This window comes from Erythrolamprus reginae, chromosome 1 (genome assembly GCF_031021105.1).
Source record: "Erythrolamprus reginae isolate rEryReg1 chromosome 1, rEryReg1.hap1, whole genome shotgun sequence".
In the NCBI taxonomy this organism is placed as follows: domain Eukaryota; kingdom Metazoa; phylum Chordata; class Lepidosauria; order Squamata; family Dipsadidae; genus Erythrolamprus; species Erythrolamprus reginae.
In genome coordinates, this window is record NC_091950.1 from 66555000 (window position 1) to 66582602 (window position 27603).

Consider the following 27603-nt stretch of genomic DNA (forward strand, 5'->3'; position numbering starts at 1 on the left):
GATGTGAAGAAAGAGAAGCGCCGGGCTGAGAAAGAGGCTTTCAAAAGCTCCGTCGAGGCCAGCGAGTGGATTTCTTGATATCTTTTTTTAATTGGATTCGGGGGGATCCGGATCGGGCCCACCTGTTAACTCCGAGGGCGGCGCGAAGCCCCTTTTGGCGGCCAGCGGAGCTTTTGCTCCCGAAAACGGCGCGGCTCCTTTCGGCAGTTCGCTCTCTGGGGAGGAAAATGGAGCGCGACGACGGACTTTCCAGCGCGGATCGGGAGCTGATCCGGGAGAGCTGGCAGAAAGTGGGCGGCAGCCCCCTGGAGCACGGCCTCGTCCTCTTCACCAGGTAGGGCAAGTTTGGTCGCAGGTGAGAGCTCTTGAAGGAGAAGGGGGTGGTGGATTGTGGTCGCCGCGTCAGGGCATTTTTAACATTGGAAGTAGCCAATCGTCCTCAGCGAACTAACAACAACAATATAATAATAATAAAAATATTATAATAATAAGAAACAGCAACAACAATAACAAAGTTGGAAGGGACCTTGGAGGTCTTCTAGTCCAACCCTCTGCTTAGGCAGGAAACCCTACACGACTACTTTCAAAGCTCCCTCCTTAATTTAATTAATTAAATTCAATTGATTTAAATTCAAATTAATTCAAAGCTCCCTGGCCAGAGAAGTACCCTCTGACCAGCCGCTGACTTGGGGTTAATCCAGCTTGTGCCTACGTTCCCCCTTCCCATTTCCTTCCTTCCTTCCTTCCTTCCTTCCTTCCTTCCTTCCTTCCTTCCTTCCTTCCTTCCTTCTTTCCTTCCTTCCTTCCTTCCCTCCCCTTTCTTTCCTTTCCTTTCCTTTCCTTTGTGAAACATGTATAGGATAGTAGTAGCTTGTAAAAACATAACATAAATAAAAAGTAAGGATAAAAGAGGACAATAGGACATGGGTGGTAGGCACAGTGGTGGCTTATGCATGCGGCTAACTGACCTCTTAGAAACGGGGAGAGATTTATACACTTGCTGTTATACATGTACGTATATAAAACGTTAAAAATAGAAATATAAGGAAATGATGAAATGGGTAAGATCTGTAAGAAAAGAAAGATTTTGTGGTGAATACACCTTTTATTTATATTTTGTAAAAACTAATAAAGAAAACTTTAAAAAAAAAGAAATGGGAAGACATGGACTGTGGACAGTCTAAGGTTAAAGTTTTGGCCGCAGTCAAGTTTGGAGCGATTTACATTTAGTTTGAATTTATTATGTACTCATGTATTGCTGCGGTTGAAGGTAAAGTAGTCATTAACAGGAAGGACATTTTGGTATGTGATTTTATGAACTACATTTAGATCAGATCCGAGGCAACATAGTTGAACAGAGGAGTGAAAGACTCTTCTTGTAAAATATTTCTGGATTCTCTTGATTGCATTAATGTCTGATATGCAAAGCAGGGTCCAGGCAGGTGAGCTGCATTCCAGAATTGGTTTAACAAATGTTTTGTAAGCTCTGGTTAGCAGAGGAGATGCTACGTAAGGTTAGAGTAAAAACTCTTCGTACCTTTTTGACAATGTTGCTACAGTGGGCTCTAGCACTTAGGTCATTGGATATGAGTACTCCAAGGTCTTTGACAGAGTGAGGGTTGTCTACAAGTTCATTTCCTCCAAGTTTGTATTTTGTATTGTGATTCTTTTTGCCAATATGTAACACACAATATTTGTTGGTTGGGATTTGAAGTTGCCAGTTGTTTGACTATTCTGCTACACGATCAAGGAAAGGTAGCAGCATTGTCGGTGGTGTTAAATAGTTTAACATCACCAGCAAAGAGAACGCAGTTGCTCATAATATGAACACAAAGATCATTTTTGTAGAGTATGAAGAGTGTTGATCCTAGAACATCACCTAACTTCTCCCTCCTCCACCTCTTAATGCCTTTTTCAAGGCATTGTCCCATGTTCAGTGCCCTCCAATTGTGCTGGATCACGGCTCCTATTATCATCAGTTCTAATAAATTGCTGTGCTGGATGAGAATCATGAGGAAGTGCTCTGAATAAAGGGTGTTTGGGAGCACCACATGGGGTTACTGGACAAAGGTTAGAAACCAGGCTGCCCGTCTTCATCTCTTAGCTATCTAGTAGCAGGCTCCTTTTTCTGCTTTCCCCATGTCTTGATTCTTGAGTGTCTTGTGTCCTCATTCAAATTTTATTTATTTATTTATTTGTTTGTTTATTTATTTGTTTGTTTGTCAAACAAGTATAGTATTATAGTACATATTAACATAACATAACATAAGTAGAACGTAGTAATAGAAAGGATAATAAGACAGTAGGACAGGGTCATTAGGCACAAAAGTGCACTTATGCACCCCCCTTAGAAAAGGGGAGAGGTTGATTGTAGATAATGTAAGGTTGAAGATTTTAGGGTTGGGGAAGCAACAACTGAGTCAGGTAATGAGTTCCATGCGGTGACTATTCTATTGCTGAAATCGCATTTTCTGTAGTCAAGTTTGAAGCGATTTACATTCAGTTTGTATCTATTACGTGCTCTTGTGTTGTTGTTGTTAAAGGTGAAGTGGTCACTGGCGGGGAGTACGTTATGATGTATGATTTTATGAACAACAGTTAAATCAGTTTGGAGACGACGTAGTTGTAAATTTTCTAGATGTAGTCTTTGAAGTCTGGAGGAGTAGGGTAATTTGTTACGCGAGGAGGAATGAAGGACTCTTCTTGTGAAGTATTTCTGGACTCCTTCGATTGTATTAATGTCTGATATGCAGTGTGGAAGCTAGCAAAACAAAAAGTGTGGGGGGAAAACTAGAAACTATTCTTCACATCTCCCATGAATTTTGTGCGTTTGCTCCACTGGTTGGTTTTAGAGCAGGATGCACAGTGGAGAAACCCTGCCTGGCTAAAGTCATACAAATGACAGCAGCATCTTCAAGAGTAAAGGTGAGAGAAAAGGAGACGGCTGGTTTGAACCAATTTAGAGCTTCAAGATAGAAGATATTCCATTTCCATGCTGCATTCTTAAACTGAGGAGCCGCACAAGCACAAGATGTAGGGACTTGCCAATTTGGCCCAGGTTTAAAAATGCCGGTGGTAAATTTATGGAGGATGTGAGCCTCTCAGAGTATGTCAAGCGAGAGACTAAGTTTTGGATTGCGGTGTCTGGGAACTCGTGTAAGAGAGGAAAATGAGGGGGGGGATGTTGCATAAAAGACATGGATGGCTTATGAACATCGGCTGGCATCTATGATGAAAATGGAGCTCTTCACTAGATGGGCCTTTGGAGTCATCCAGCGGTGCTTTTTAAAAAATCTCGCTATGTCAGTTGAAGAGATTCTAATATTATAGTCCTTGCATCCTTCATAAAGAATAGTACTTTTGTTCTGGGACTGATCAAGTGTAGTAACTAATAGCATTTTAAGCCCTTCTTTTTCTTTGAGTAAATAGCCTTATCATAGACCTAAATGTAACTGGAGCTCAGGTAATTATTGGAAAAGGTGTTGGTCTCTAACAAAGAAGATTCAGGGATTAAATTTGTTGAATGGTATGCATGTGTGTTGATTAGTCTTAGATATTTATATTTGACTTCTTTTTATTGTATTTCTATTAATATTAATATTATATAATATTAATAATATATATATATTATTAAAATTGAACGGGTCCAAGGACGGGCTTCAAGAATGGTGGAAGGTCTTAAGCATAAAATGTATGAGGAAAGACTTAATGAACTCAATCTGTATAGTCTGGAGGACAGAAGGAAAAGGGGGACATGATTGAAACATTTAAATATGTTAAAGGGTTAAATAAGGTCCAGGAGGGAAGTGTTTTTAATAGGAAAGTGAACACAAGAACAAGGGGACACAATCTGAAGTTAGTTGGGGGAAAGATCAAAAGCAACGTGAGAAAATATTATTTTACTGAAAGAGTAGTAGATCCTTGGAACAAACTTCCAGCAGACGTGGTTGGTAAATCCACAGTAACTGAATTTAAACATGCCTGGGATAAACATGTATCCATCCTAAGATAAAATACAGGAAATAGTATAAGGGCAGACTAGATGGACCATGAGGCCTTTTTCTGTCTTCTATGTCTTCTATGTTTCTATGTTTATTGTAAGCCGCCCTGAGTCCTTCAGGATTGGTCAGCATAGAAGTCAAATAAATAAATAAATAAATAAATTTGCCCTCCACCATGGAAGCTACTTCTGTGACTTTAAGCCAGTTGCTGTCCAATTTACCTCACAGTATTGTTATTGCGGCGATGGAATAAGGGAGGTTGATAGTTGTACCGCTTTTGTTCCTAGAGGAAAGGCAGCAAATAAATTAACAAGTGAATTGTGCAAAACATCAGTTTTTGATTTTCTTTTTTGTGAATCAATATAAAGATAAGATATTTAAAAAAACATGGGTTTTGTTTATAAAAACCCACACGTACCTGTATGTATGTTTATGTATAAAAGATTGCAGAATATTTCTATTGATTGTTTAATGGATCTTTACTAGCATAGAAATCCTTGGAATGTCCCCTAAAAAGAATAGAAGCTTTAGAATACAAGATTCCCTACCACCAAAAAAATGTGAAACTCACACGCCCTACAGGGTTATCATGTTTAAAACCAGTTCCTTTAATAAGCTGGAAGAAGAGAAAGAACTGCTGAAATATGAAATCTATACTGAAGAAGTAGTTCTGTAACTGTGTGATGGTTTGTACTGGAGACTAAATTTGAGAAGTTTGATACACTCATGAGGCATTGCTCAATGTCAAATACTATGAAATGGGGAGGGGGATTAAAATATAAAAATATAACATACTAATTGTTCTGTCTGGGTCCCCCCAGACGCCAACACCAACCAAAAGGAGTAGCCAGACACACTGGTAAAAAGCAAAGGCAGTTTATATACTGGAAAGCAAACACAGGGAACAAAAACTGTTCTTACAGACAGGAACACGATGCAGTTGCACAGAGGTTTCATGAAGGCCAGGCAATAAAACAGGATTCTTGCTGGCAAAAACAACTCTGGAGATAATAAAACCCACGCCTCCCCCACGTCTTCCAGGCTTCTAGGCCACAAGCCAAGATCAGAGACGCCAAGAATTGAAGCAAGGTCACAGGACTCCCAGTTGATAACTCTCCACGAGACTGTAAGGGCAGGCCTGCCTTTTCAACCCTGCTGAGGAGAACCACACCCAAACCCAGCTGTTGCCAATTCAGGGATGGAAATATCTTTCTAATTGGCCCCTTCTTTGAGCTGCACGTCTCTGCCTCATGTCTATTATAGCCTGTGCGTCTTCATCCAATGAATCCAGGCTACTAGCTGGGGAGAGCCCCCCCCGGGGGTCTCAGGCTGCTCTCCCTCCTCCTCCTCCTGACATTCCTCTCCCCCGTCTGCCTGGTCCTCCCCCTCCTGGTCACTGTCCTCCTCCTCTGGGCATGGATCCGGCAGAGCTCCAGCCGGTCCCTGAGGAGCCTCAGGCTGAATCACAACACTAATGAACAAGTCAGGAAGTCTTTCTGTAATTCACATTTTGCAATTTTAGGAGAGACACTGTTGCCAGAACTGATAACTTATCTATAATCAAAATAATCAACTTAATCACAAGAAATAGGATTATTCTGGACTTTGGAGACCAGTTCTGAAAACAATTTTCTGGCCTTGCTTAAAGAAATGCGTTAAGATCTAAAGATTTGCAATATACTTTTTTAGATGGCAGTCACATAATTGTTGTGTACATAATTGTTATCAACTATTTAAGCCTTTCTGTGTTTTTTGAATACTGGGGTGTGGGGAGAGAAAGGGGGAATCTAATAATGATTGTATGAACAGCAGTACATCTTTTGATAGTATTACGAATCTTGGAAGTACAGTGATCCCTTGATTTTCGCGATCTCAATCTTCGTGAAACGCTATATCGCGATTTTTCCACCCGATGACGTCACTCCTTTCCTTTCTCATCTTTCTTTCTCTCTCTCTTTCTCTATCTTGCTTCTTCCTCTCTCACACTCTCTTCCTCCCTCTCTCATCTCTTTCTTTCCTTCTCTCTCTTTCTCTATCTCTCCCCCTCTTGCTCTCGAGCGGCAAGCGAGCAGCCGGGCGGGTGGGTGAACGGGCAAGCGGCAAGCGGCAAGCGAGCGGCTGGGTGGGCGGGTGACGGGCAAGCGGCAAGCGAGCAGCCAGGCGGGCGGGTGAATGGGCAAGCGGCAAGCGAGCAGCCGGGCGGGCGGGTGAATGGGCAAGCGGCAAGCGAGCGGCTGGGTGGGCGGGTGAATGGGCAAGCGGCAAGCGAGCGGCTGGGTGGGAGGGTGACGGGCAAGCGGCAAGTGGCAAGCGAACAGCCGGGCGGGCGGGTGAACGGGCAAGCGGCAAGCGAGCAGCCGGGCGGGCGGGCGGGCGAACGGGCAAGCGGCAAGCGAGCGGCTGGGTGGGCGGGGTGAACGGGCAAGCGGCAAACGGCAAGTGAGTGGCTGGGTGGGTGGGTGACGGGCAAGCGGCAAGCGGCAAGCGAGCAGCCGGGTGGGCGGGTGAACGGGCAAGCAGCAAGCGAGCGGCTGGGTGGGCGGGTGAACGGGCAAGCGGCAAGCGAGCAGCCGGGCGGGCGGGTGAACGGGCAAGCGGCAAGCGAGCGGCTGGGTGGGCGGGTGAACGGGCAAGCGGCAAGCGAGCGGCTGGGTGGGCGGGTGACGGGCAAGCGGCAAGCGAGCAGCCGGGCGGGCGGGTGAACGGGCAAGCGGCAAGCGAGCAGCCGGGCAGGCGGGTGAATGGGCAAGCGGCAAGCGGCAAGCGAGTGGCTGGGTGGGCGGGTGATGGGCAAGCAGCAAGCGGCAAGCGAGCAGCCGGGTGGGCGGGTGAACGGGCAAGCGGCAAGCGGCAAGCGAGCGGCCGGGCGGGCGGGTGACGGGCAAGCGGCAAGCGATCTTGGGGTTTCCCCTTTGCCTGGGCGGCGGGAAGACCCAGGGAAGGTTCCTTCGGCCGCCCAGCAGCTGATCTGCTCCGCAGCGCGGCAGCAGCGAGGAGCTGAAGATGGGGTTTCGCTTTTGCCTGGGCAACGGGGAAACCACATCTTCGGCTCCTCGCTGCTGCCGCGCTGCGGAGCAGATCAGCTGCTGGGCGGCCGAAGGAACCTTCCCTGGGTGCCGCCCGCCGCCCACGCAAACTCCACCATCTGCGCATGTGCGGCCATGAAAAAAAGGGCGTGCATGCGCAGATGGTGTTTTTACTTCCGCAACCCTACATCGCAAAAAATCGATTATCGCGAGGGGTCTTGGAACGGAACCCTCGCGATACTCGAGGGATCACTGTATTCCCCGAATCTCATTATCATATGAAAAATGTATGTGAAAAAAGGATTTAAAATCCTACAATTTACAGGGTTTGGTACTTCATTTTTGATAGGGAATCTGCTTTGGCTGAGTCAGTTCTACAGAGGAACTGGAGGTGTCCAGTTCACTCAATAGCATAATAAATCACTGTACTGGAGTTTTATTATCAATTTTCCATAGGACATAAAAATTGTATGATATGAAACATTAGTTCAGTTTTATTATTTTGTTATGAATTTGCTAATGTACTATAGAAAACATTGGAAAAATAAAATGAGTATTTATTTAGCTAAATGGTCTTTCAAACTTAGAGAAATAGCATAGAATAAAAACAGCAGTCTTAAAGAAACTTTTAATTATATTTTTGTTTCTATTTTTATCATATCAAGGAAATAATTTGTAATAAATTAATCTCTCAAAAATGCCTTTTTAAACAGAGATATTGGATAGAAATGTTTTCATGTTTTGCATCATTACTCAATATTATGATCTTTAAATGATAAGGGCTTTTTGTGCTTTTGTGTGACTTCTGTTTTTTATTCCTTTTGTTTCCTTCGTTTTCACAGTTGTTATTGCTGTTACGTTTGTTTTGTTTATTTAAGGAAAAATATATCAGGAACTAATCAAAAGAACTGCATCAATATTTTAAAAGAATCAATTATTCCCAAGGCATGGTAGAGGGAGTTGTTGCTTCAATATTTTGAGTGTGTGTGTGCGCATGCGCTCGTGTGTGCATGCATTAACCAAGCCAGAATTTGATTTCATGTAATGTAAAAATGGGCAAAATGTGTGCATATTTCATGTAAATTGTACGTAGATGAATTATGAAGCATCTGAAAGAATGAAATTGGCCTACTTATTAGTGATATAAAAGCTGATGGAAATTATTTTAAATTATAAATTATTTAAAAACACAATCAATTTAAACTACGCTAAGAATATATTGTAAATCTTGCAATATTGAAAATAATTACGCTACTCCAATTATTAGTGCTATGGAGAAAGCTATGAAAAAGAGACAGTATGAAAAATCTAAGTGAATTATTTCATACCTGAACATGACAAAGCTGTTAAAAAGTTTCTTTTAAAGGACAAAACTGAATTTGCATTGTTACTGGATCAAGGGAGATGAATTGGACCAACTGCTGTGGGACTTCCAGGCCGTCTTCCATGGAGGTCTAGGTAAATATATGGGCTACATAGATCCCAGAATCACCTCCATTATGCTTAAGGCATGAACAGTCCCTTTTGCACTGTATCCCAAGGTGGACGAACAATTGGACAAGCTAATTGCCCAAGGAGTTCTAGAAAGTGTTGACCATGCCATGTTGGAGACCCCCATTGTCATTCCGGTGAAGCCTATTTGTCTATTTGTATGCGTGCAGATTACAAATGCACCATTAATAAGATGTTACAACAAAACCCATAACCAGTGCCTGTTGTCCAACATCTGCTGTGTTCCTTAGGCAACGGTCAAATTTTCACTAAATTAGATTTGGCCCACCATCGCAGAAGCCCAGACACTGCAGAGGCCCAGACAATAGGAACCCATAGGGGGGCTTTTAAATGCAACCACCTGCAGTTTGGAGTAAGTGTTGCCCTAGAGCTTTTTCAAAGTATGATGGAGCATGCTTTGGCAGGGCCTTCTAGTGATGGTTCCATATTTTGATGATGTCCTCATATTGGGGGAAAATGAGGATCAACTTTTCAGAAGACTAAGGGCTACCCTACAACATTTCCAGGCACAAGAGCTCAAAGTGAAAAAGGAGAAATGCATGATTGGTGTGAAACGAGTTCTTGGGGTTTTTGTTGATGGATCTGGCATTCTGCCCATGGACAGTAAAATCAAGGCTATCAAAAATGCCCCCAACCTGACTAATAAAACTGAACTGCAAGCCTTCCTAGGACTTTTAAACTTTTATACAATTTTCCCAAGATGACACGCTGGTCAATCTCCCTATTGGGCTATAATTATAGACTGTCACATTGCTCAGGGAAGAGCATAGCCAATGTCCTTAGCTGCTGGCCTACATCAGAACTTCATCAACCTGTGGTTGAAATTCTGCTTATTGACATCAAAAAGTCCAGCCCAATCACTTCACATGGTATCAAAGACCAGACAGCCAAAGATAAGGTATTGTCAAGAGTCATCAACTGGGTGTTAAGGGGATGGCCACAGGAAGACATGGAGGAATAATTCAGACCATTTTTAAATAAACAATTGGAACTGTCAGTGCTGAAGGGTTACCTACTCTGCGAGGAAAGAGTTGTAGTACCCCACAGCTTGAAGAAAAAGGTCCTAGGCCCTCTACACTTAGACTACCTGGGGATAGTATGAATGAATGTATTGGCCAAGAGCTATCTGTGGTGGCCCAGATTAGACCAATACACCACAGAATGGGTGGCAATCTTTATGTCCTACCAAGAAACAAGACCAGCTCCTTTTGCACAAACCTACTGGAATCGGAATTACCTAAAGAACACTGGTCCAGAATCCATATAGACTTTGCAGGACTGATGGCCGGGCAAACTTTTTAAATTGTAGTGAATGCCTATTTTAAATGGCTGGACGTCATGAACATGCACACCACAACAACAGAAGTGACCATCCGAGCACTGAGAAAGATCTTCGCCACCCACAGCTTTCCAGATGTCCTCATTTTGTATAATGGGCCCCAACTGACTGCTAAGGACATGTTGTCATTCCTGGCCGAACAGGGCATAAGGCACGTCCTCGTCTCGCCATTCAATTCAGCCAGTAATGGCCAAGTTGAGAGAATGGTGAGAATGACTAAAGAGACATTTACTAGAATGAGCCCGGGAAACTGGCAAGAAAGAATCGAGCAGTTTTCCCTGGCTCAACACATCAATCCATGTGCAGCCACAAATCGAAGCCCTGCTGGAATAAACTATAGTCGCAACTAGACCGATTGAACCCAAACTATCACCCAGAGAACCCTTTGGACTCTAGATAAATATCCCAGTCATTGGAAACAGGTGACTTTGTCTTTGCACATAATTACACTGGAGTGGGTGAAGGCAAAAGTAATCAGTATCCCAAAATCATACCATGTTGAATTAGAAGACGGATGGGCATAGAGACGACATATCTGTTAGTACTCTGTACAAAGCAGTTGGGTTTGCAACAGTGAAGGGCTACCAAAATTTTTACTACCGCACTGTAAGCGTGGCTTATGCAGGATGCCCTGCATTTTCTTTCACAATCTTTCAGTGCAAATTGGGTACTCTGGGGTGGAGCTCCATTTTCGCTACCCCACTGTGTCCCCCCCCCCAGCCGGGCAGTAGCCCACCCCTGGTTTGCAATATATAAACAAGCTTGAAGTATTATAGCTTTAAGAGGTAATGTTACAAATTGCCATAAGAGGGAGCTAGAAAGCATGATTTTCTCTTTCTGCGCTCTGTCCTTTCTGCTGATTCACTGTGACTAATGTAGTAAGCTCTGTGTGTTCGATGGTAGTTTGATATATTTGTAAGCTGTAATGTATGTCTGATATGTAAGACAAAGACAGGCTTGTAATATTATTATTGTATTGAGAGATATTGACTGATTTGAATGTGTACGACCTGACTGTTTAACTTGACTGTGCTATTTCTAAAGTAAACACTATTTTATAAACTTTAATGTATCTGTTTTATATGACTGAATAATTACTCATATCTCCTGGATATCTGCTGGAATCCCAATTTCCTCAGTGCATGTCCTTGATAACTCAAGGATTCTGCACATTCCTTAACAATATCGAACAGTTTAGGAGGCTGGGCTTCGCCAATCAGACAAGTTCCCGCCTCTTGAAAACTCAGAACAGCCAGAGTCTCCGTCCTGTGGGCCCTCCAAAATAGCCGAGCATGAAACTACATAAGACAGACCTGCCCTGATTACCAGACACCAAGTATCCCTAGACTCAATTATGGAGGAGACAAATGGACACTTACCAGACTCAGGCGGAGTCCAGCAAAGTCATTCCTGACTGGAGGATAACAACCCAAGAGCGGCTGCTGCCACGCCTGATGGTGGGTTCCAGATAATTCCACAGAAGGAGCCAGGAGCAGCAGATGGCATGTCCACCACCAATGAATTTTCCGGGACTAATGAATCACCCAGGCCGAGTAGAACTATATGGCGCCCTGCCTACCTCAGTGACTACGTAACTTGTATACAGAGACAATTAGAAAATTCACAAACTAAGAGGGGAGGGGAGGGGTGTTATGTATGGTAGGAAAAGCAAGTAGGATGCTTGACTGCATAGCTAGAGGTATAACAAGCAGGAAGAGGGAGATTGTGATCCCACTATATAGAGCGCTGGTGAGACCACATTTGGAATACTGTGTTCAGTTCTGGAGACCTCACCTACAAAAAGATATAGACAAAATTGAATGGGTCCAAAGATGGGCTACAAGAATGGTGGAAGGTCTTAAGCATAAAACCTATCAGGAAAGACTTAATGAACTCAATTTGTATAGTCTGGAGGACAGAAGGAAAAGGGGGGACATGATCGAAACATTTAAATATGTCAAAGGGTTAAATAAGGTTCAGGAGGGAAGTGTTTTTAATAGGGACACAATCTGAAATTAGTTGGGGGAAAGATCAAAAGCAACATGAGAAAATATTACTTTACTGAAAGAGTAGTAGATCCTTGGAACAAACTTCCAGCAGACATGGTTGTTAAATCCACAGTAACTGAATTTAAACGTGCCTGGGATAAACATATATCCATCCTAAGATAAAAATACAGGAAATAGTATAAGGGCAGACTAGATGGACCATGAGGTCTTTTTCTGCCGTCAGTCTTCTATGTTTCTATGGCTGTACATGGAACATATTTGCATAGCTGCCCCTGATTGGCTAGCCTAGTGGCGGGAGCAATAAACTGCTGTCAGTGGCCAGCTGGCTACAAGAAAACCTTTAAAAGAAGCTTCCCTGTAGCCTGCCGGCATTGAGTATTGCTTTCAGCTGCTGATAAATAAAGGTGCTGAACTGCTTCTACGTCTCGCCTCTTCATTCCTGCGCAATCTAACAAAGTGACTAATATAATCCGGTGATTATTAAATTATACATTTGGGAGTTTGAAAACCAATATTGGCATTCCAAGGTAGTTATTTTCTAATTTAAAAAAATCCTTACAAAAAACTCAATCTGGAAAAGAAATCCAAATTAAACCAATTTCTATTATCTCATGGCACTTTGATTACTGAAGCAGTTTAGCATACTTTCTTCTCTATCATGATTTCTTATGTTTCACATGTCTACCATCTGAATGGTTAGAATTTGGTTTTGTTCATCCGCACTGAAAGGAAATTCTTTAAAGGATGAAATTTGTCTGCTTCATAGCCAATGTTTTTAACTGCCAATACATCTGGGTTAATGGAAATATATTTTTCCACTTAATGTTTCAAATGTGCATCAAATGCATATAATCAGCCTGTCACACATCCTGGAAACCATGGGCAATAACCATGAATATCAAAATATATAGCATATTTACATATGGGTTTCTTGTTGGTGGAAGCATTTTTGCAGCAGAGGCGGAGTAACAACATGGACACAAGAGCTGGATTTAAAATGGGTCATTTTTATTAATTAAATTTGCATAATTTATTCATTAAATTAGCATAAATTTAACTAAAACCCTAACAAGGACCTGCAGGGTCAAACAATTACTTCCGTGGCGGAAAATGACGTCAGAAAAATTTCTGGGGCAACTTTTGGGCGTAGCTCCATGCTGATCCAGGTGAAGGGCCCCGCCCTCACCTGGATCTCTGCCATGCACCTGCATGTGGGAGGTCTCGCCGTCTAACCCCTACAAGGGGAAAGAAATGGGCGGGACCCAAAGACGGGTTCCCCCCAAATGGTCAGATCGAGCTAAAGGCACCATGATCTTTGGAGAGAACCTGTCAATCATCCCCAAAGATGCCCAACGGAGAACACGCAGTTGCTAAACACCACCCAGTTTTCCGCCCCTAACCTGCCTACCCAAATGACCAAAGGTAAGCCAATTAGCCTAAAAGGGGGGCGAAGCACCCCCTAACCGCCTATCCGTCACCACAGTGTGGAATAGGTGAAAAAACAGTCGCAGAAAATACCGAAACCACCAAAAATTCCTATTCGGCCCCCCTAAGGGCGACCCACAGTGGCACACTGAAAGATAGGGATGGCGGGTGGGTGTTCGCTGCTTGTCGTTGTTGTTGTTTTATAGGGCTGGCAGGCTCCGCTCCCCGACCACGTCATCGGCCATAGACAATACTGCCCAAAATGGCCGGGATCTCACGAAATCTCGCGAGATCCCAGCTTCCAAGATGGCGGCTGCGCCGAAGAGCCATGTCTCCCTGGCCCTGCAGCAAATCCGGGCTGGGGAGTGAAGTCACCGGCCGGGCATTCTAGCAAGGCAATTATAATATATATAATTAAGTGACTTTTTCAGTTTCTAATCAAAGGATGGGGACTGATTTTTACTAGAAACTTCTGTGGTCTGAAATATGTGGTAAAACATATGTCTTTTTGTGCAATTTATGGAAAAAATGAAAGACAAAAACATTTTATAATAAGGGTACAAAAATCTAGGATTAATATAAATTGATCAGGTCATACAGAAAAGCCATGTTATTTCTCTCAGATGCTCCAGGCTTAAGTTAGACTTTAGGAGAGGAACTTGTTCTTAATTTCCCAGAGTATTTATGAAGCCTATAAAGTATAAATATGTTATTGATCATATTCGGAATGTCTCTTTTGTAACACTAAATATTACAACTAAAAATAGAAAGCTTAGGTGTTAAGGTATCAGGGACAGAGAAGATGGAATTTAAAACAGTATTTTATGTTTAAAGTGATGTGCTTTTGAGCAAACATCCATAAAAACAAACTTTATAGACTTCAACGTCAACAGCCAGCAAAAGAAATATGCATGGAATTATCTGTTTCTATAGCCTTTACTTTGTATTTTGGATTTTTCTTCCTACCAAATATGGCTTCTGTAATTCCAGGGAGCAGTCCCAAGCCCCTCTACATTTGCATAGCACTGCAAAGCATTTTGGAGATGTTTCTAATTGTTTGTGACATGTCAATCACTTGAACTGATGCCAGGCCTGAGCCTTGGGGGCAAGCACAATTAATTCCAGAATCAGTTCTCCAGCAGAGGAAATGGTGCATAGAAGAGAGCAGTGCCTGTCACATTTTGTAACCTGAAGGCTAAGAAGTAGAAAACAGGAAGAAGCAAGTGGGATGTGACTTCTGGAAATTTAAAACAGTTGAGGTTGATTTCAACATCCAGTGAGATGATTTTAAATGAGCTGAAGTGGTTTACTGGCTTTGATTTAATCTATCGTCCTTTAATAAATGCATTGACCCATCATTCGGTGAGGAAAAATCAAAAAGTGAATTGTGGAGTGGTCTAAGGGGATTGCACCAAAAGGGGTAAATAACTTTTGAAACATAAATCAAGTTAAGGGCAAATAAGTCTAGAGAGATATGTGTTAGCTTCTAAGATCTACATTTCATTTATATATCAAAATAACCTGAACTGATCTGAATGCGCAAAAAAGTGTCTTGGGTGTCTTCAGGCCTTCCAGATGTAGTGAAGACAACTCCACCTTCCATGATTAGTGACAATAGATACAGAAATATTGAAAGTAAGATTGCAATATGATCTAGAGTGCATGAAGAAACTTGCTTGTGGTGGAGCTTGTGGTTTAGAAACAGAGAAACATAGAAGATTGATGGCAGAAAAAGACCTCATGGCCCATCTAGTCTGCCCTAATACTATTTCCTGTATTTTATCTTAGGATGGATATATGTTTATCCCAGGCATGTTTAAATTCAGTTACTGTGGATTCACCAACCACGTCTGCTGGAAGTTTGTCCCAAGCATCTACTACTCTTTCAGTAAAATAATATTTTGTCACACTACTTCTAATCTTTCTCCCAACTAACCTCAGATTGTAATAGCATGCTGTATTCTGCAGCACTGGGCCCAAATTTTTAGTTTTGGCAGTATCAAAGATATTAAGGCCATGATGGTGAACCTATGGCACCCGTGCCACCTGTGCCATATTGGAGGGCACGCAAGATGTTACCCTAAGTCAGCTCCACCATGCATGCATGCACCGGCCAGTTGATTTTCAGTCTTAGGAAAGGCTGTTTCACCCTTTGGATGTTTCAGGGAAGCTTCCCTGAAGCTCCGGAGTGCAAAAATAAAGGTCCAACGGACAAACCGGAAGTTTGGAAAATGCATTCCGGTTTGCCCAATTTGCTGTTTTTTGCATTCCGGAGGGTTCAGGGAAGCCCCACAGTGCAAAAACAGCACAACAGGAAAACCGGAAGTCCATTTTTCCAAACTTCCGGTTTGCCCATTTGGTCATTCAGTGACGCCTGTGAGCATATGTGGGAATGGGTGTGTGGGTATGTACATGCACGGTAGCAATGCAGGGGATGGGTGCGTATGTATGTGGGGGGAAGGGAAGGGGATGCACATGCACGCGAAACAAAAAAAGGTTCACCATCACTGTATTAGGGAAGCAGCTGAATGCTTTACGCCAGTGTTTCCCAACCTTGGCAACTTGAAGATATCTGGACTTCAACTCCCAGAATTCCCCAGCCAGCCAATGCTGGCTGGGGACTTCTGGGAGTTGAAGTCCAGATATCTTCAAGTTGTCAAGGTTGGGAAACACTGCTTTAAGCCACTTAAAACCCCCAAACCAGTAAAGATCAGATCAATTTTGGGTGATAATTTAATTTTTAAGGGTTAAAGTGGGAGCTTTAAAATTTAAAACACCTTTAAATTACCAAAATCCTCTGCAAAGATGGCTCCCAGCTACTTTGTAAGTCTGTTGGGGGATACAGAAGAAGACTGTGAATTATAAATTGGCCACCTTTTTTACCTGAATAACAGCGTTGAAATGGATTTTGGAGGTTTTCTGGTCCAAGTCCCTCTTCAAAGGAGGAAACTCAATACCAGTGATGGCGAAACTTTTAGACACCGAGCGCCCAAACTGGGCGTGTGCATGCCCAAACTGAAAGGTGCATGTGTGTGAATGAGCCAAAATGTCTGAATGCTTGCATCTGCAACTGTGTGCGCAGATGTGTTTGATGGTGCACATGCACAGATATGCACACATTCATGTGCAGACATGTGTGCCAGAAGACCACTGGCGTCCAACACCCCAGGACTTCCAGGGTGGAGTCACGGTGAGCGGGTGAAAGAGAACAGCGCTCTGCTCTCTAAACCTGAATTCCCGGTGATCGGAGGCCCACTCCAGGGCACATCAACCACGGAGAGGTAGATGGAAAAGTAAAGCACCCAGCAAGCATCCCGTCAAAAAGCAATCACCAGACGTGTAGCGGGTTGGGTGGGTGGGTGAAGCTTTGCAACTCCAAAAAGGGAAGAGCAATCATCGCCATGTTGATTGCTTAAGTGCTATGACAGTCCCAGCAACAACAGAAGATAAGATACATTTCTGATAAATTGTTAAAAAGACAAGGCGTACAGTAGACGGACTATAACCGAATTCGATTATCTGAAACTTTACAAGGTACATGAACTGAAAAATTGAAAAAGAGAGGGAAACCCCATATTGATTATAGTCAACTTGTGTGAGAGATAGAGATAAAGATGACACCATGGGAGGAAGCATGAAAATACAGCTGGAGGGAGAGACTATCTACTAAAAACATATATTCTTGTGCGAAAAAGAAATTAACAAGAAATAAAGATTTAGGAAGATCTTTTTCTTTGATTTGCATTCCTAATCTGCATTTTATGCTATTTTGATAAGTTCGACTGTTTTTTTTCTTTTTGTATAAAAGATACCAAAAAAAAGAGTTAATCGGTTCTACTTTCATCTTGCTACTCATCACCTTCTTGTCATTTTTGTTCATTAATGATTTCCAGTTTAACACATTAGTATCTTGAAGAGAGAATGACATATAGTGGTTGAGGCACCAGGCTAAAACTGGGAGACTGTAAATTCTAATCTTGCCTTAGGCACAAAGCCAACTGGGTGACCTTAGTCTACCCCGTGTCAGCCTAGAAAGGAGACAATGACACTTCTGAAATCTTTCTAAGACAACTGCAGGGACTGTTCCAGGCAGTAGCCAAGGGTCAACATTGACCCTCTCCCCCAATTAAGATGAATAGAATAAAACTGCCAGAAAAATTATTGGGATTGGGTTGAGATAATTGAATGAAGACAGTTCCATAGGTAATACCTCGTAGGGCTTTAAAGGCCATAACCAACACCTTGAATTGGACCCAAAGGTAAACTGGTATCTCACATAGCTTCCTCATCAAAGGTGTTAATTACTTTATTTGACTTTGTGCCAATCTATTTGACTATGTGCATATAATAACTGTATGCTGATCTTGTAGTTTCATATGCACCCTCAATAGGAGGGATGCCTGCTATGTAAACAGGAAGAATGTTCTTGGGAGATTAGTTAATTTATCTATTTAGAGGCTGAATAACTAGAGTGGGAGATAGGATTAGAAGGCCACTGTGGATGACATGCATGTGTAAAATCCAACCTGACAGTAAAAAGCTAATGAGAATCTGAGGCTATTTCATAGAATGAAAAAGGAAACATCCTCTACACATTTTGAAGATGATCCTTAAAGTACTCTTTGGATACTATTGCAGATATTGGGCATTTTAGGATCATTTTAGAAGTAGGGATACAGTAAGGGTTTCCAGTGTCATTAATAGGGTTCTGCTTGCATTTGGGGACTTTTTCATGTTTATCTCTCCAGTACAGGAACTCCTTGCATCATCTCCAGGGCCTATTCCAGGATATCTTTTAACATCCACATTGATAAATGAACAAATACTAATGGAGAAAGGAAAAAAAAGACTAGACAAGACTGGTACAGTTGCATGAAAAGGGACAAATTGAGGAATAAAAAGGTCAAATATAAAAAACGGAAATAGGGACACATAAGTAACACAGAATAGCAAGAAGCAGACCAAATCTGCAAGAAGGGAATCAGGAAAACCGAGGCCCAGAATGAACTAAAACCAGCAACCAATGGCAAAAATAATAAGAAAAGTTTCCTTCAGTATAAAAGGGAAAGTCAAATAAAACAGTGTGTCTCAACCTTGGCAACTTGAAGATATCTGGACTTCAACTCCCAGAATTCCCCAGCCAGCATTCGCTGGCTGGGGAATTCTGGGAGTTGAAGTCCAAATATCTTCAAGTTGCCAAGGTTGGGAAACACTGAAATAAAAAATAGGCCTGCTAATGGGAATAGCTGGCAAGAAGGTGACAGGCAAAAGGGAGAAAGCAGATCCCATATCAATATGAGACAGACAATACCACCACTAGATGGATTCACAAACTCTCTAACTGAACTTATTTGTGAGATGGGCGACTATATAAATATTGCTAAATAAATAAATAGACAGGAAGTAGGACAAGAATAGGGAAGAATGCAAGGGGTGCACTGTCTTCTTCAAGTATAGGTTGACTTGTGGGAGGTGAAAGAAATGCACCTAAAGTCATTCTGCCTTAGCATAAAGAAAATGCATTACCCCCAAATCCAGCACAGCTTGACATGCCGGTACTTTCAGGGAACGAAGACCATTATGATGTCATAGATTAAAGTTATACTTAAACTTTACCTTCTTTTGAGTTGGTTTGCTTCCCTAAACAAACTAAGGGTTAGGGTTATTAGGGAAGGGGAGGGTTAGGGTAAGGGTTATTAGGGAACGGGAGGGGAGGGGCCCGGCATCTGGAGTTGGCCCACCCACCCTAGGGAAGGGGAGGTTAGGGTTATTAGGGAACGGGAGGGGCCCGGCATCTGGACTTTGCCCACCCACCCTAGGGAAGGGGAGGGTTAGGGTTCATAGGGAAGGGGAGGGACCCGGCATCTGGAGTTGGCCCACCCACCCTAGGGAAGGGGAGGGTTAGGGTTAGGGTTATTAGGGAACGGGAGGGGAGGGGCCCGGCATCTGGAGTTGGCCCACCCACCCTAGGGAAGGGGAGGGTTAGGGTTAGGGTTATTAGGGAATGGGAGGGGAGGGGCTCGGCATGTGGACTTGGCCCACCCACCCTAGGGAAGGGGAGGGTTAGGGTTATTAGGGAACAGGAGGGGAGGGGCCCGGCATCTGGAGTTGGCCCACCCACCCTAGGGAAGGGGAGGGTTAGGGTTAGGGTTATTAGGGAACGGGAGGGGAGGGGCTCGGCATGTGGACTTGGCCCACCCACCCTAGGGAAGGGGAGGGTTAGGGTTATTAGGGAAGGGGAGGGTTAGGGAAGGGAAGTGTTAGGGTTATTAGGGAAGTGGGGGTCCTCTGTTCTTATTTCTTTTTGAGGTTGACTTACTGGCTGTCTGGTCTTTCGTGAATGAGTTTTTCCCCCCAGAAGAAGTCCATGGATAGCCCATGAGATGGAAGAGAGCAATTGTTGGGCTGAATTCAAACAGTGAGACTGAACTCTTTCTATCTTATTTGCATGGAAAACAAATGATTAACAGGTGGGTGTCCTTCCTTGTATTTTAGGCTTTTTGATTTGGATCCAGACCTCTTGTCCCTTTTCAAGTACAATTGCAAGAAGTTCTCTACTCCTCAAGAGTGCCTCTCATCACCTGAGTTCCTGGAACACATTAGAAAGGTGAGGGTTTATTAAATAAATTATCCCAACTGGTAAAGTTTATGTTAGCAGGCATACGGCTAGTTTAAAGGAGGATTAGATAAATGTAATAGTTATTTATAGTGGATCAGAATAAATTTGTAACTCCAAATTGTACTCAGGAACATAAAATCTGTGTAATGTTGTGATCCATTTAGCTTCTCATTTTCTAAAAAAAATGATGGGGATTTTAAACACTCACAGCTTCCCAGGCTCAATTTTTCCTTGCTCCAACTGGAATTGGCCTCAAAGAAAAGAGGAGAATCACTGTTACACAGTATCTCCTACTTCCATTTCCTAGAGCCAGAAGGATATACCTGTAATGATAAAAGATCAGCCTCCATGTGCTTGTCTCTTTCTCAAAGTGGTAGGCACCTGAAATCTTTCCTCTTGGCCTGACTGCATAAGTGAACAGACTCTAGCTAGAGAAGATGGTCCCATAGGGCAGTGATTTTCAACCTTTTTTGAGCCGCGGCACATTTTTTACATTTACGAAACCCTGGGGCACATTAAGCGGGGGAGGAGGGAGCTAAAAAAAGTATGGACAAAAAAATTCTCTCTCTCGCTCTCTCTTCCTCCCCTTCACTCTATTTTTTTTCTCCCTCCCTTTCTCTCCCTTCCTTCCTTTCTTTCTCTTCCTTCCTTCCTCTTTTTTGCTCTCTTTCTCTCTCCCTCCCTCCCTCCCTCTATGTCTTTCTCTCTTTCCTTCCCTCCCTCTCTTTCTCTCTCTCTCTCTCTTTTGCTTTCTTTTTCTCTCTCTTGTTCTTTCTCTCTCTTTTTCTCGCTTTCTTTCTCTCTTGCTTTCTTTCTCTCTTGCTTTCTCTCTCTCTGAGCTTCGCGGCACACCTGACCATGTCTCGCGGCACACTAGTGTGCCACGGCACACTGGTTGAAAAACACTGCCATAGGGAACTGATATCACTGCAGCCATTTTGGCCTTTTCCTTTTGAAACTGTCTACAAAGTGCTTAAGGTATTAAGGTGATTAAGGTATTTCCTCATGAATACATAGCAAAAACCCTTCTCTTTTTTGTTTGTTTTTGTTTTGAGAAATTGAAACTATTCAAGAAGAATGGGAAGTGATAGTGTCTCTGTGAGATAACGTATGGCTATCCATGCCAAGTGAGTCAGAATTGCTTGTGTAATCATTGGAATATGCGTGGATATCTTAAACATGAGCCAGCAGTGTTTAGTTTAGTTTTATTAGATTTGTATGCCGCCCCTCTCCGAAGACTCGGTGCGGCTCACAACAATATACAAAGTACAAATCCAATATAAGTTAAAAACAATTTAAAATCCATAAATATTAAAAAGCAATCATTACTGCACAATCATACCATTCTCATATATTACACTCAGAAAAAAGGTGGTGCTGGAGGGACAAGATAGTTATTCCCCCCCATGCCTTGCGACATAGATAGGTCTTCAACATCTTGTGGAAGGCGGGAAGAGTAGGGGCAATTTGAATCTCCGGAGGGAGTTGATTCCAGAGAGCCGGGGCCACCACAGAGAAGGCTCTTCTCCTGGGTCCCGCCAAACGGCATTGTTTAGTCGACAGGACGCAGAGAAGGCCAACTCTGTGGGACCTAATTGGCTGCTGGGATTCGTGCGGCAGAAGGCTGTCCCGGAGGTATTCTGGTCCGATGCCATGTAGGGCTTTATAGGTCATTACCAGCACTTTGAATTGTGACTGGAAACTGATCGGCAACCAGTGCAGGCCGTGGAGTGTTGGTAAAACGTGGGCAGATCTTGGAAGCCCCACGATAGCTCTCGCGGTCACGTTCTGCACGATCTGAAGTTTCCGAACACTTTTCAAAGGAAGCCCCATGTAGAGAGCATTGCAGTAGTGTGTGCTGTAACTGCCAAAAAAGCCAATGCAATCCTAGGTTGTATTTACAGAGGGATAGAATCATAGAAACATAGAAACATAGAAGACTGACGGCAGAAAAAGACCCCATGGTCCATCTAGTCTGCCCTTTTACTATTTCCTGTATTTTATCTTACAATGGATATATGTTTATCCCAGGCATGTTTAAATTCGGTTACTGTGGATTTACCAACCACGTCTGCTGGAAGTTTGTTCCAAGGATCTACTACTCTTTCAGTAAAATAATACTTTCTCATGTTGCCTTTGATCTTTCCCCCAACTAACTTCAGATTGTGTCCCAAGATTATGTGAAGTGTTTATAAAGCCTTTGTAAGACCACACTTGGAATATTGCATCCAGTTTGGCGGCTGTGATATAAGAAAGATGTTGAGACTCCAGAAAGAGTGTAAGAGAAGAGCAACAATGATGATTAGGGGACTGGAGGTTAAAACATATGAGGAATGGGTGCAGAATTGGGTATGTCTAGTTTAATAAAAGAAAAGACATGATAGCAATGTATCCATTTCTAAGGGGCTGACAAAAAGAAGAGAGGAGTGTCTGTTTATTCTCCAAAGCATCTGAAGGTAGGGCAAGAAGCAATGGATGGAAACTAATTAAGGAAAGGACACATTCATCCAAAATAGAATTCAAGATTTCTGTTTTTTTTTTAATTGTAGTATCTTTTCTCCTTGGTAGGTAATGCTGGTAATTGATGCAGCTGTAACTCATTTGGAGAATTTGCACTGCCTGGAGGATTACCTCGCTACTCTTGGCAGGAAACACCAAGCAGTTGGGGTGAAGGTTGAGTCCTTTGAGGTAAGCACTTACAGCAGGTATGCTGTGCGTTGCAGGTATGCTGTGCGTTGCAGGTATGCTGTGCGTTGCAGGTATGCTGTGCGTTGCAGGTATGCTGTGCGTTGCAGGTATGCTGTGCGTTGCAGGTATGCTGTGCGTTGCAGGTATGCTGTGCGTTGCAGGTATGCTGTGCGTTGCAGGTATGCTGTGCGTTGCAGGTATGCTGTGCGTTGCAGGTATGCTGTGCGTTGCAGGTATGCTGTGCGTTGCAGGTATGCTGTGCGTTGCAGGTATGCTGTGCGTTGCAGGTATGCTGTGCGTTGCAGGTATGCTGTGCGTTGCAGGTATGCTGTGCGTTGCAGGTATGCTGTGCGTTGCAGGTATGCTGTGCGTTGCAGGTATGCTGTGCGTTGCAGGTATGCTGTGCGTTGCAGGTATGCTGTGCGTTGCAGGTATGCTGTGCGTTGCAGGTATGCTGTGCGTTGCAGGTATGCTGTGCGTTGCAGCAAACCTGCTGCAACAATTCTATGCAGGATAACTCAATGCGATAAATGTTATTCACCAATTGTCAAGGTACCAGATAACATCTGAATTAAATCAAAACCCTAATGTTGAAGAAACAGTGGAAGGTAACATTTATTCTGTTGAGTTATCCTGCATGAAATTTTCCGTGGCGAGTTGGCCCATGGGAAGTTGACCCTGCGAGATGGTCTTGCTCATGGTCCCATTCCACATTACAGACAGTCCTCACTCAGTTAACATTCACTGAGCAAGTGTTTGAAGTTACGGAAGCACTAGACAAGTAGTAGTTACAAACAATCCTCAGGGTTATGACCCGTTGCAACCTCTATGGAGTTATGTCATCAATGTTCAGATTCTTGGCAGCCCATCTGCATTTATGGCTGCAATATGCACTTCAATTCCTTCTCCACCCCTATTTCTCACCCACTACCCCCATCACTGTCCTTTTGGCTATCCTGCACGTTGCCCTCTACCCTGTTGTCCCACCTCACCCTCAGCTGATCTTTGCCACCACTTTCTCCTGCTCCTAATGAGGTGGGGCTGGTTGAGGCTCTCAAGGACAAGGTGGGAGGAAGAAGACCATGCAGATCAGCTGGGAAGAGTGAAGGCTGCCAGGGGTAGATGGAGTGTTGGGTGGCCAAATGGGCAGAGTCGGGGAGGAGATAGGTAGGTGGGGGGAGTTGATGTTTAGACAAGTGTGCAGATAGAAACATAGAAGTCTGACGGCAGAAAAAGACCTCATGGTCCATCTAGTTTGCCCTTATACTATTTTCTGTATTTTATCTTAGGATGGATATATGTTTATCCCAGGCATGTTTAAATTCAGTTACTATGGATTTATCAACCACGTCTGCTGGAAGTTTGTTCTAAGGATCTACTGCTCTTTCAGTGAAATAATATTTTCTCACATTGCTTTTGATCTTTCCCCCAACTAACTTCAGATTGTGTCCCCTTGTTCTTGTGTTCACTTTCCTATTAAAAGCACTTCCCTCCTGGACCTTATTTAACCCTTTAACATATTTAAATGTTTCGATCATGTCCCCCCTTTTCCTTCTGTCCTCCAGACTATACAGATTGAGTTCATGAAGTCTTTCCTGATACGTTTTATGCTTAAGACCTTCCACCATTCTTGTAGCCCAGGAGAAGCATGAGATTCTTCCCTAAGGACAGTGCAGTTCTTGCCTAATGATCGTAACTGGGATTATCAGAACTGCTGTTGCTAAGAATGATGATATTTTGCATACAGTTCTATTCTGTTCCACTCCATTCCATATAAAATTCATGTATGAATCATCTCATTGTTGAGCGGCTTCGTGGCTTACAACTTCATAAAACAGGAATATAAAACAATTAGAACATTAAAACATTTAAAATACTGTAATAATAAAAAACTAGCTAAGGAAGGAACCAATACATAGCGATGGAAATAGCACTTAGACTTACATACCTCTTCACAGTGTTTTTATGGCCCTCTATAAACAATTTACAGAGTCAACATATTGCCCCCAATAATCTTTGTCCTCATTTTACCCACCTTGGAAGGATGGAAGGCTGAGTCGACCTTGAGCCTGGTGAGATTGGATCTGCCAAACTGCTGGCAGCTGGTGATCAGCAAAAGTAGCCTGCAGTTCTGAACTCTAATCATGGTGCCATCAGGTGTAGGTGGAATCTTCTATCCATAAATTACAGCTAACAGATAAAATCTGAGAATGTCTCTTTTATTTCATATTGGGAGATAAAGAGTGAATTTGCTTTTTGATGATTCTTAACATTTGCAGTTGTAATTTATCTCTGTTTAGAGGCCAAAAGTTTTCACGTTGCGCAGGGCAATGGGGTAACTACCCTAATGCAGTTCCCACTGTTCAAAATGCTGTACAATCAGCATAGCATTTAGACTTATATACCGCTTCACAGTGCTTTACAGCCCTCTCTAAGCGGTTTACAGAGAGTCAGCATATTCTCCCCAACAATCTGGGTCCTCATTTTACCCACCTCGGAAGGATGGAAGGCTGAGTCAACCTTGAGCGTACTGAGATTCAATCTGCCAAACTGCTGGCAGCCTGTGATCAGCAGTAGTTTGCAGTACTGCACTCTAACCACTGTACTACTGAGGCTCATCACTGATGCAATCGGCAACAAAACAGTTTATTTGTATAAGTTTATTTTGTTTGTTTGTTTGTGTTCTGTCTGGGTTCCCCCAGACCTCAACACCAACTGGAAAAAACAGCCAGACACTCTGGTAAAAGCCAAAAGTATTTTATAACTGGAAAAAATAAGCACAGAGGAAAACCTGTTCTTCCCAACAGACAGGATATAATATGGTACAGCAGGGTCCTGATGTCCAGTCAATACAGCAAGCTTCTTGCTGGCACCCCCCCCAAGGTTTCAATAGTCAAAGGCACAAACCAGGATTCCAAGACGCCAAAGTTCACAGTCAGGTCCCACGACTCTCAAAGATAAAACTCCACAAGCCAGGAAGGGTGGGTCTGCCTTTTAGCCTTTCCCAAGAGCACCACACCCAAACCCAGCTGTTGCCACTTTAATGCTGAAAGTATTTAGCCAATTGATTCCGTCTCTGAGTAGCTCTTCGTTGTCGCAGATCAATTATGGCTTGTGCACTTTCCTCTAAGGAATCCAGGCTGCTTGCTGGGGAGAGCTCCCCCTGGTGGGACTCTGGCTGTCCTCCCTCTTCTTCAGCCTGGGATTCCTCCTCCTCGTCTGTTTGCACCTCCTGTTCCTCAGCCTCTCCCTCTGAGCTGGAAACCGACAGAAGGTCAGCCGTTCCCGGAGGGGCCTCAGACGGAACCACAACAGTTTGTTTGTTTGTTTGTTTGTTTGTTTGTTTGTTTGTTTATTTATTTATTTATTTATTTATTTATTTATTTATTTATTTATTTGATTTGTATGCCGCCCCTCTCTGAGGACTCAGAGCGGCTTCCAACAAACAATACAGTCTACAAATCCAATATTAAAACAACACATTAAGAAATCCTTATTAAAAACTGTTCTGCCTGACTGGGCTCAGGCGATTAGTAACAGTCCAAGGAAAAGAAATCAAACACACTCGTGCTTTTCTAATCAGCAAACTTGTATTAAACAAACAAAAAAGAGTTAACCAAAACAGTCCTTGTTGTCAGGAATAAACTATTGTGCAAGGCTTAACTCAGCCAAATACAAAGCACAGGAAAAAGCAAACAAAGACAACCTGCACATAGCAGAAATTTTTCAGGAGTCCTTTGGATCTTGGAGTCTCGAGAGCAAACAGCTAGGCTCAGAGGTTTCACCTCCCACATGCCTGAAAAGGCTGGGTTGAAATCCAAAGGCACGGAACAGAAGCTTCAGAGCAGGAACCACCAAGTCACACAGATAAACAGCCACAGTTTGCCTTTTGCCTCTGTTCCCTTTTATACCTTTAGCCCTCATTAAGGGAACCACACCCAGCCCTCAGTATAAGAACTACACCCAGCCCAGGTGCTACTCTGATCACCAGTAATAATCCTTTAATTGAGCCCTCCTTTGCATGGCTCTCCATCTATGCATGTCTATGAGCTGGTCTGCAGGGGAATCCAAGGAAGATAGACTGTCTGAGTGACTGCCTGCCAAATCCCCTGGGCTGTCTGCTGGGTCCTGTGTGCTGTTTGCCAACTCCTCTGAACCAGTGGCCTCATCCTCCTGGCTGTCTGCCACATCTTCCTGGCTGTCAGCCAGGCTTTCGCACTCACTTTGTGCCGCATCTCTCCCATCTGTGGGAGCAACGGCTGGCCCAAGCCCAAACACAACAAAAACAATCACACAACTCAGCAAACCATGCATAAAACGGGACAGCCAGGGGAATCCATTTCCCCATGCCTGGTGACATAGGTGGGTTTTTAAGAGTTTAGTTAGCAAAGTTGTCTTTTAGATTTATAGATTGGGCTTCACTTTTCAGTGATGGATTGCAGCAAGAAAAGTCAAATTAGGTGGAAGGAAGGTGACATTCCTTTATAAGTACAATGTTTCTGTGGTAGACCGTCATCTCTTTCCAATATTAATAAATTATATTTGTCTGGAGATGTCTCCTGTTCAGATACTAACTCTGTAATCTTCTTTATCATTTGCAGACTGTAGGGGACTCTTTGCTCTACATGCTGGAGAAATGCCATGGTCCTGCCTTCAAAATGAATGTGCGTGAAGCCTGGATAAAGCTCTATAGCACTGTGGTCAAAGCCATGAGCTGCGGTTGGAATGTTCCCAGAAAGGTGGAATAATCTCTGATCAAGATGGTCGGAGTGCTTTGCTGTTCTGTGTCAGAAACAGCTACGATGAAAGAGCATGCTCACTTTTGCAGCTTGATGTATTTCAGAGTCATCTCGACAGCTTTCTGTCTGTTGCTTACTTTTGCATTCCCTGTCTTTGTGTGTGACAGTGTGCTCTAGAACGCAGCATAGCAGGTTCATGTGTAAAAGTGTGTAAAACATTTCAGTCCAAACTGTTTAAAGCAGAG

The 27603-nt window shown here is 43.2% G+C and overlaps 1 protein-coding gene across 1 annotated transcript; it reads left to right on the top strand.

Annotated features, from left to right (window-relative positions):
- On the top strand, positions 1-27603 carry NGB (neuroglobin). Its single transcript, XM_070754200.1, has 4 exons — positions 1-334; positions 19808-19919; positions 22500-22619; positions 27221-27603. The coding sequence occupies exons 1-4, from the start codon at positions 228-230 to the stop codon at positions 27365-27367; spliced, it is 486 nt and encodes a 161-aa protein (XP_070610301.1). The 5' UTR covers positions 1-227; the 3' UTR covers positions 27368-27603.

Excerpts from the sequence above, each read along its gene's own strand:
- NGB (XM_070754200.1), top strand. The coding sequence starts at position 228 with ATGGAGCGCGACGACGGACTTTCCAGCGCGGATCGGGAGCTGATCCGG. Across the intron at positions 335-19,807 it reads GGCCTCGTCCTCTTCACCAG|GCTTTTTGATTTGGATCCAG; the intron begins GTAGGGCAAGTT and ends CTTGTATTTTAG. Across the intron at positions 19,920-22,499 it reads TCCTGGAACACATTAGAAAG|GTAATGCTGGTAATTGATGC; the intron begins GTGAGGGTTTAT and ends TCTCCTTGGTAG.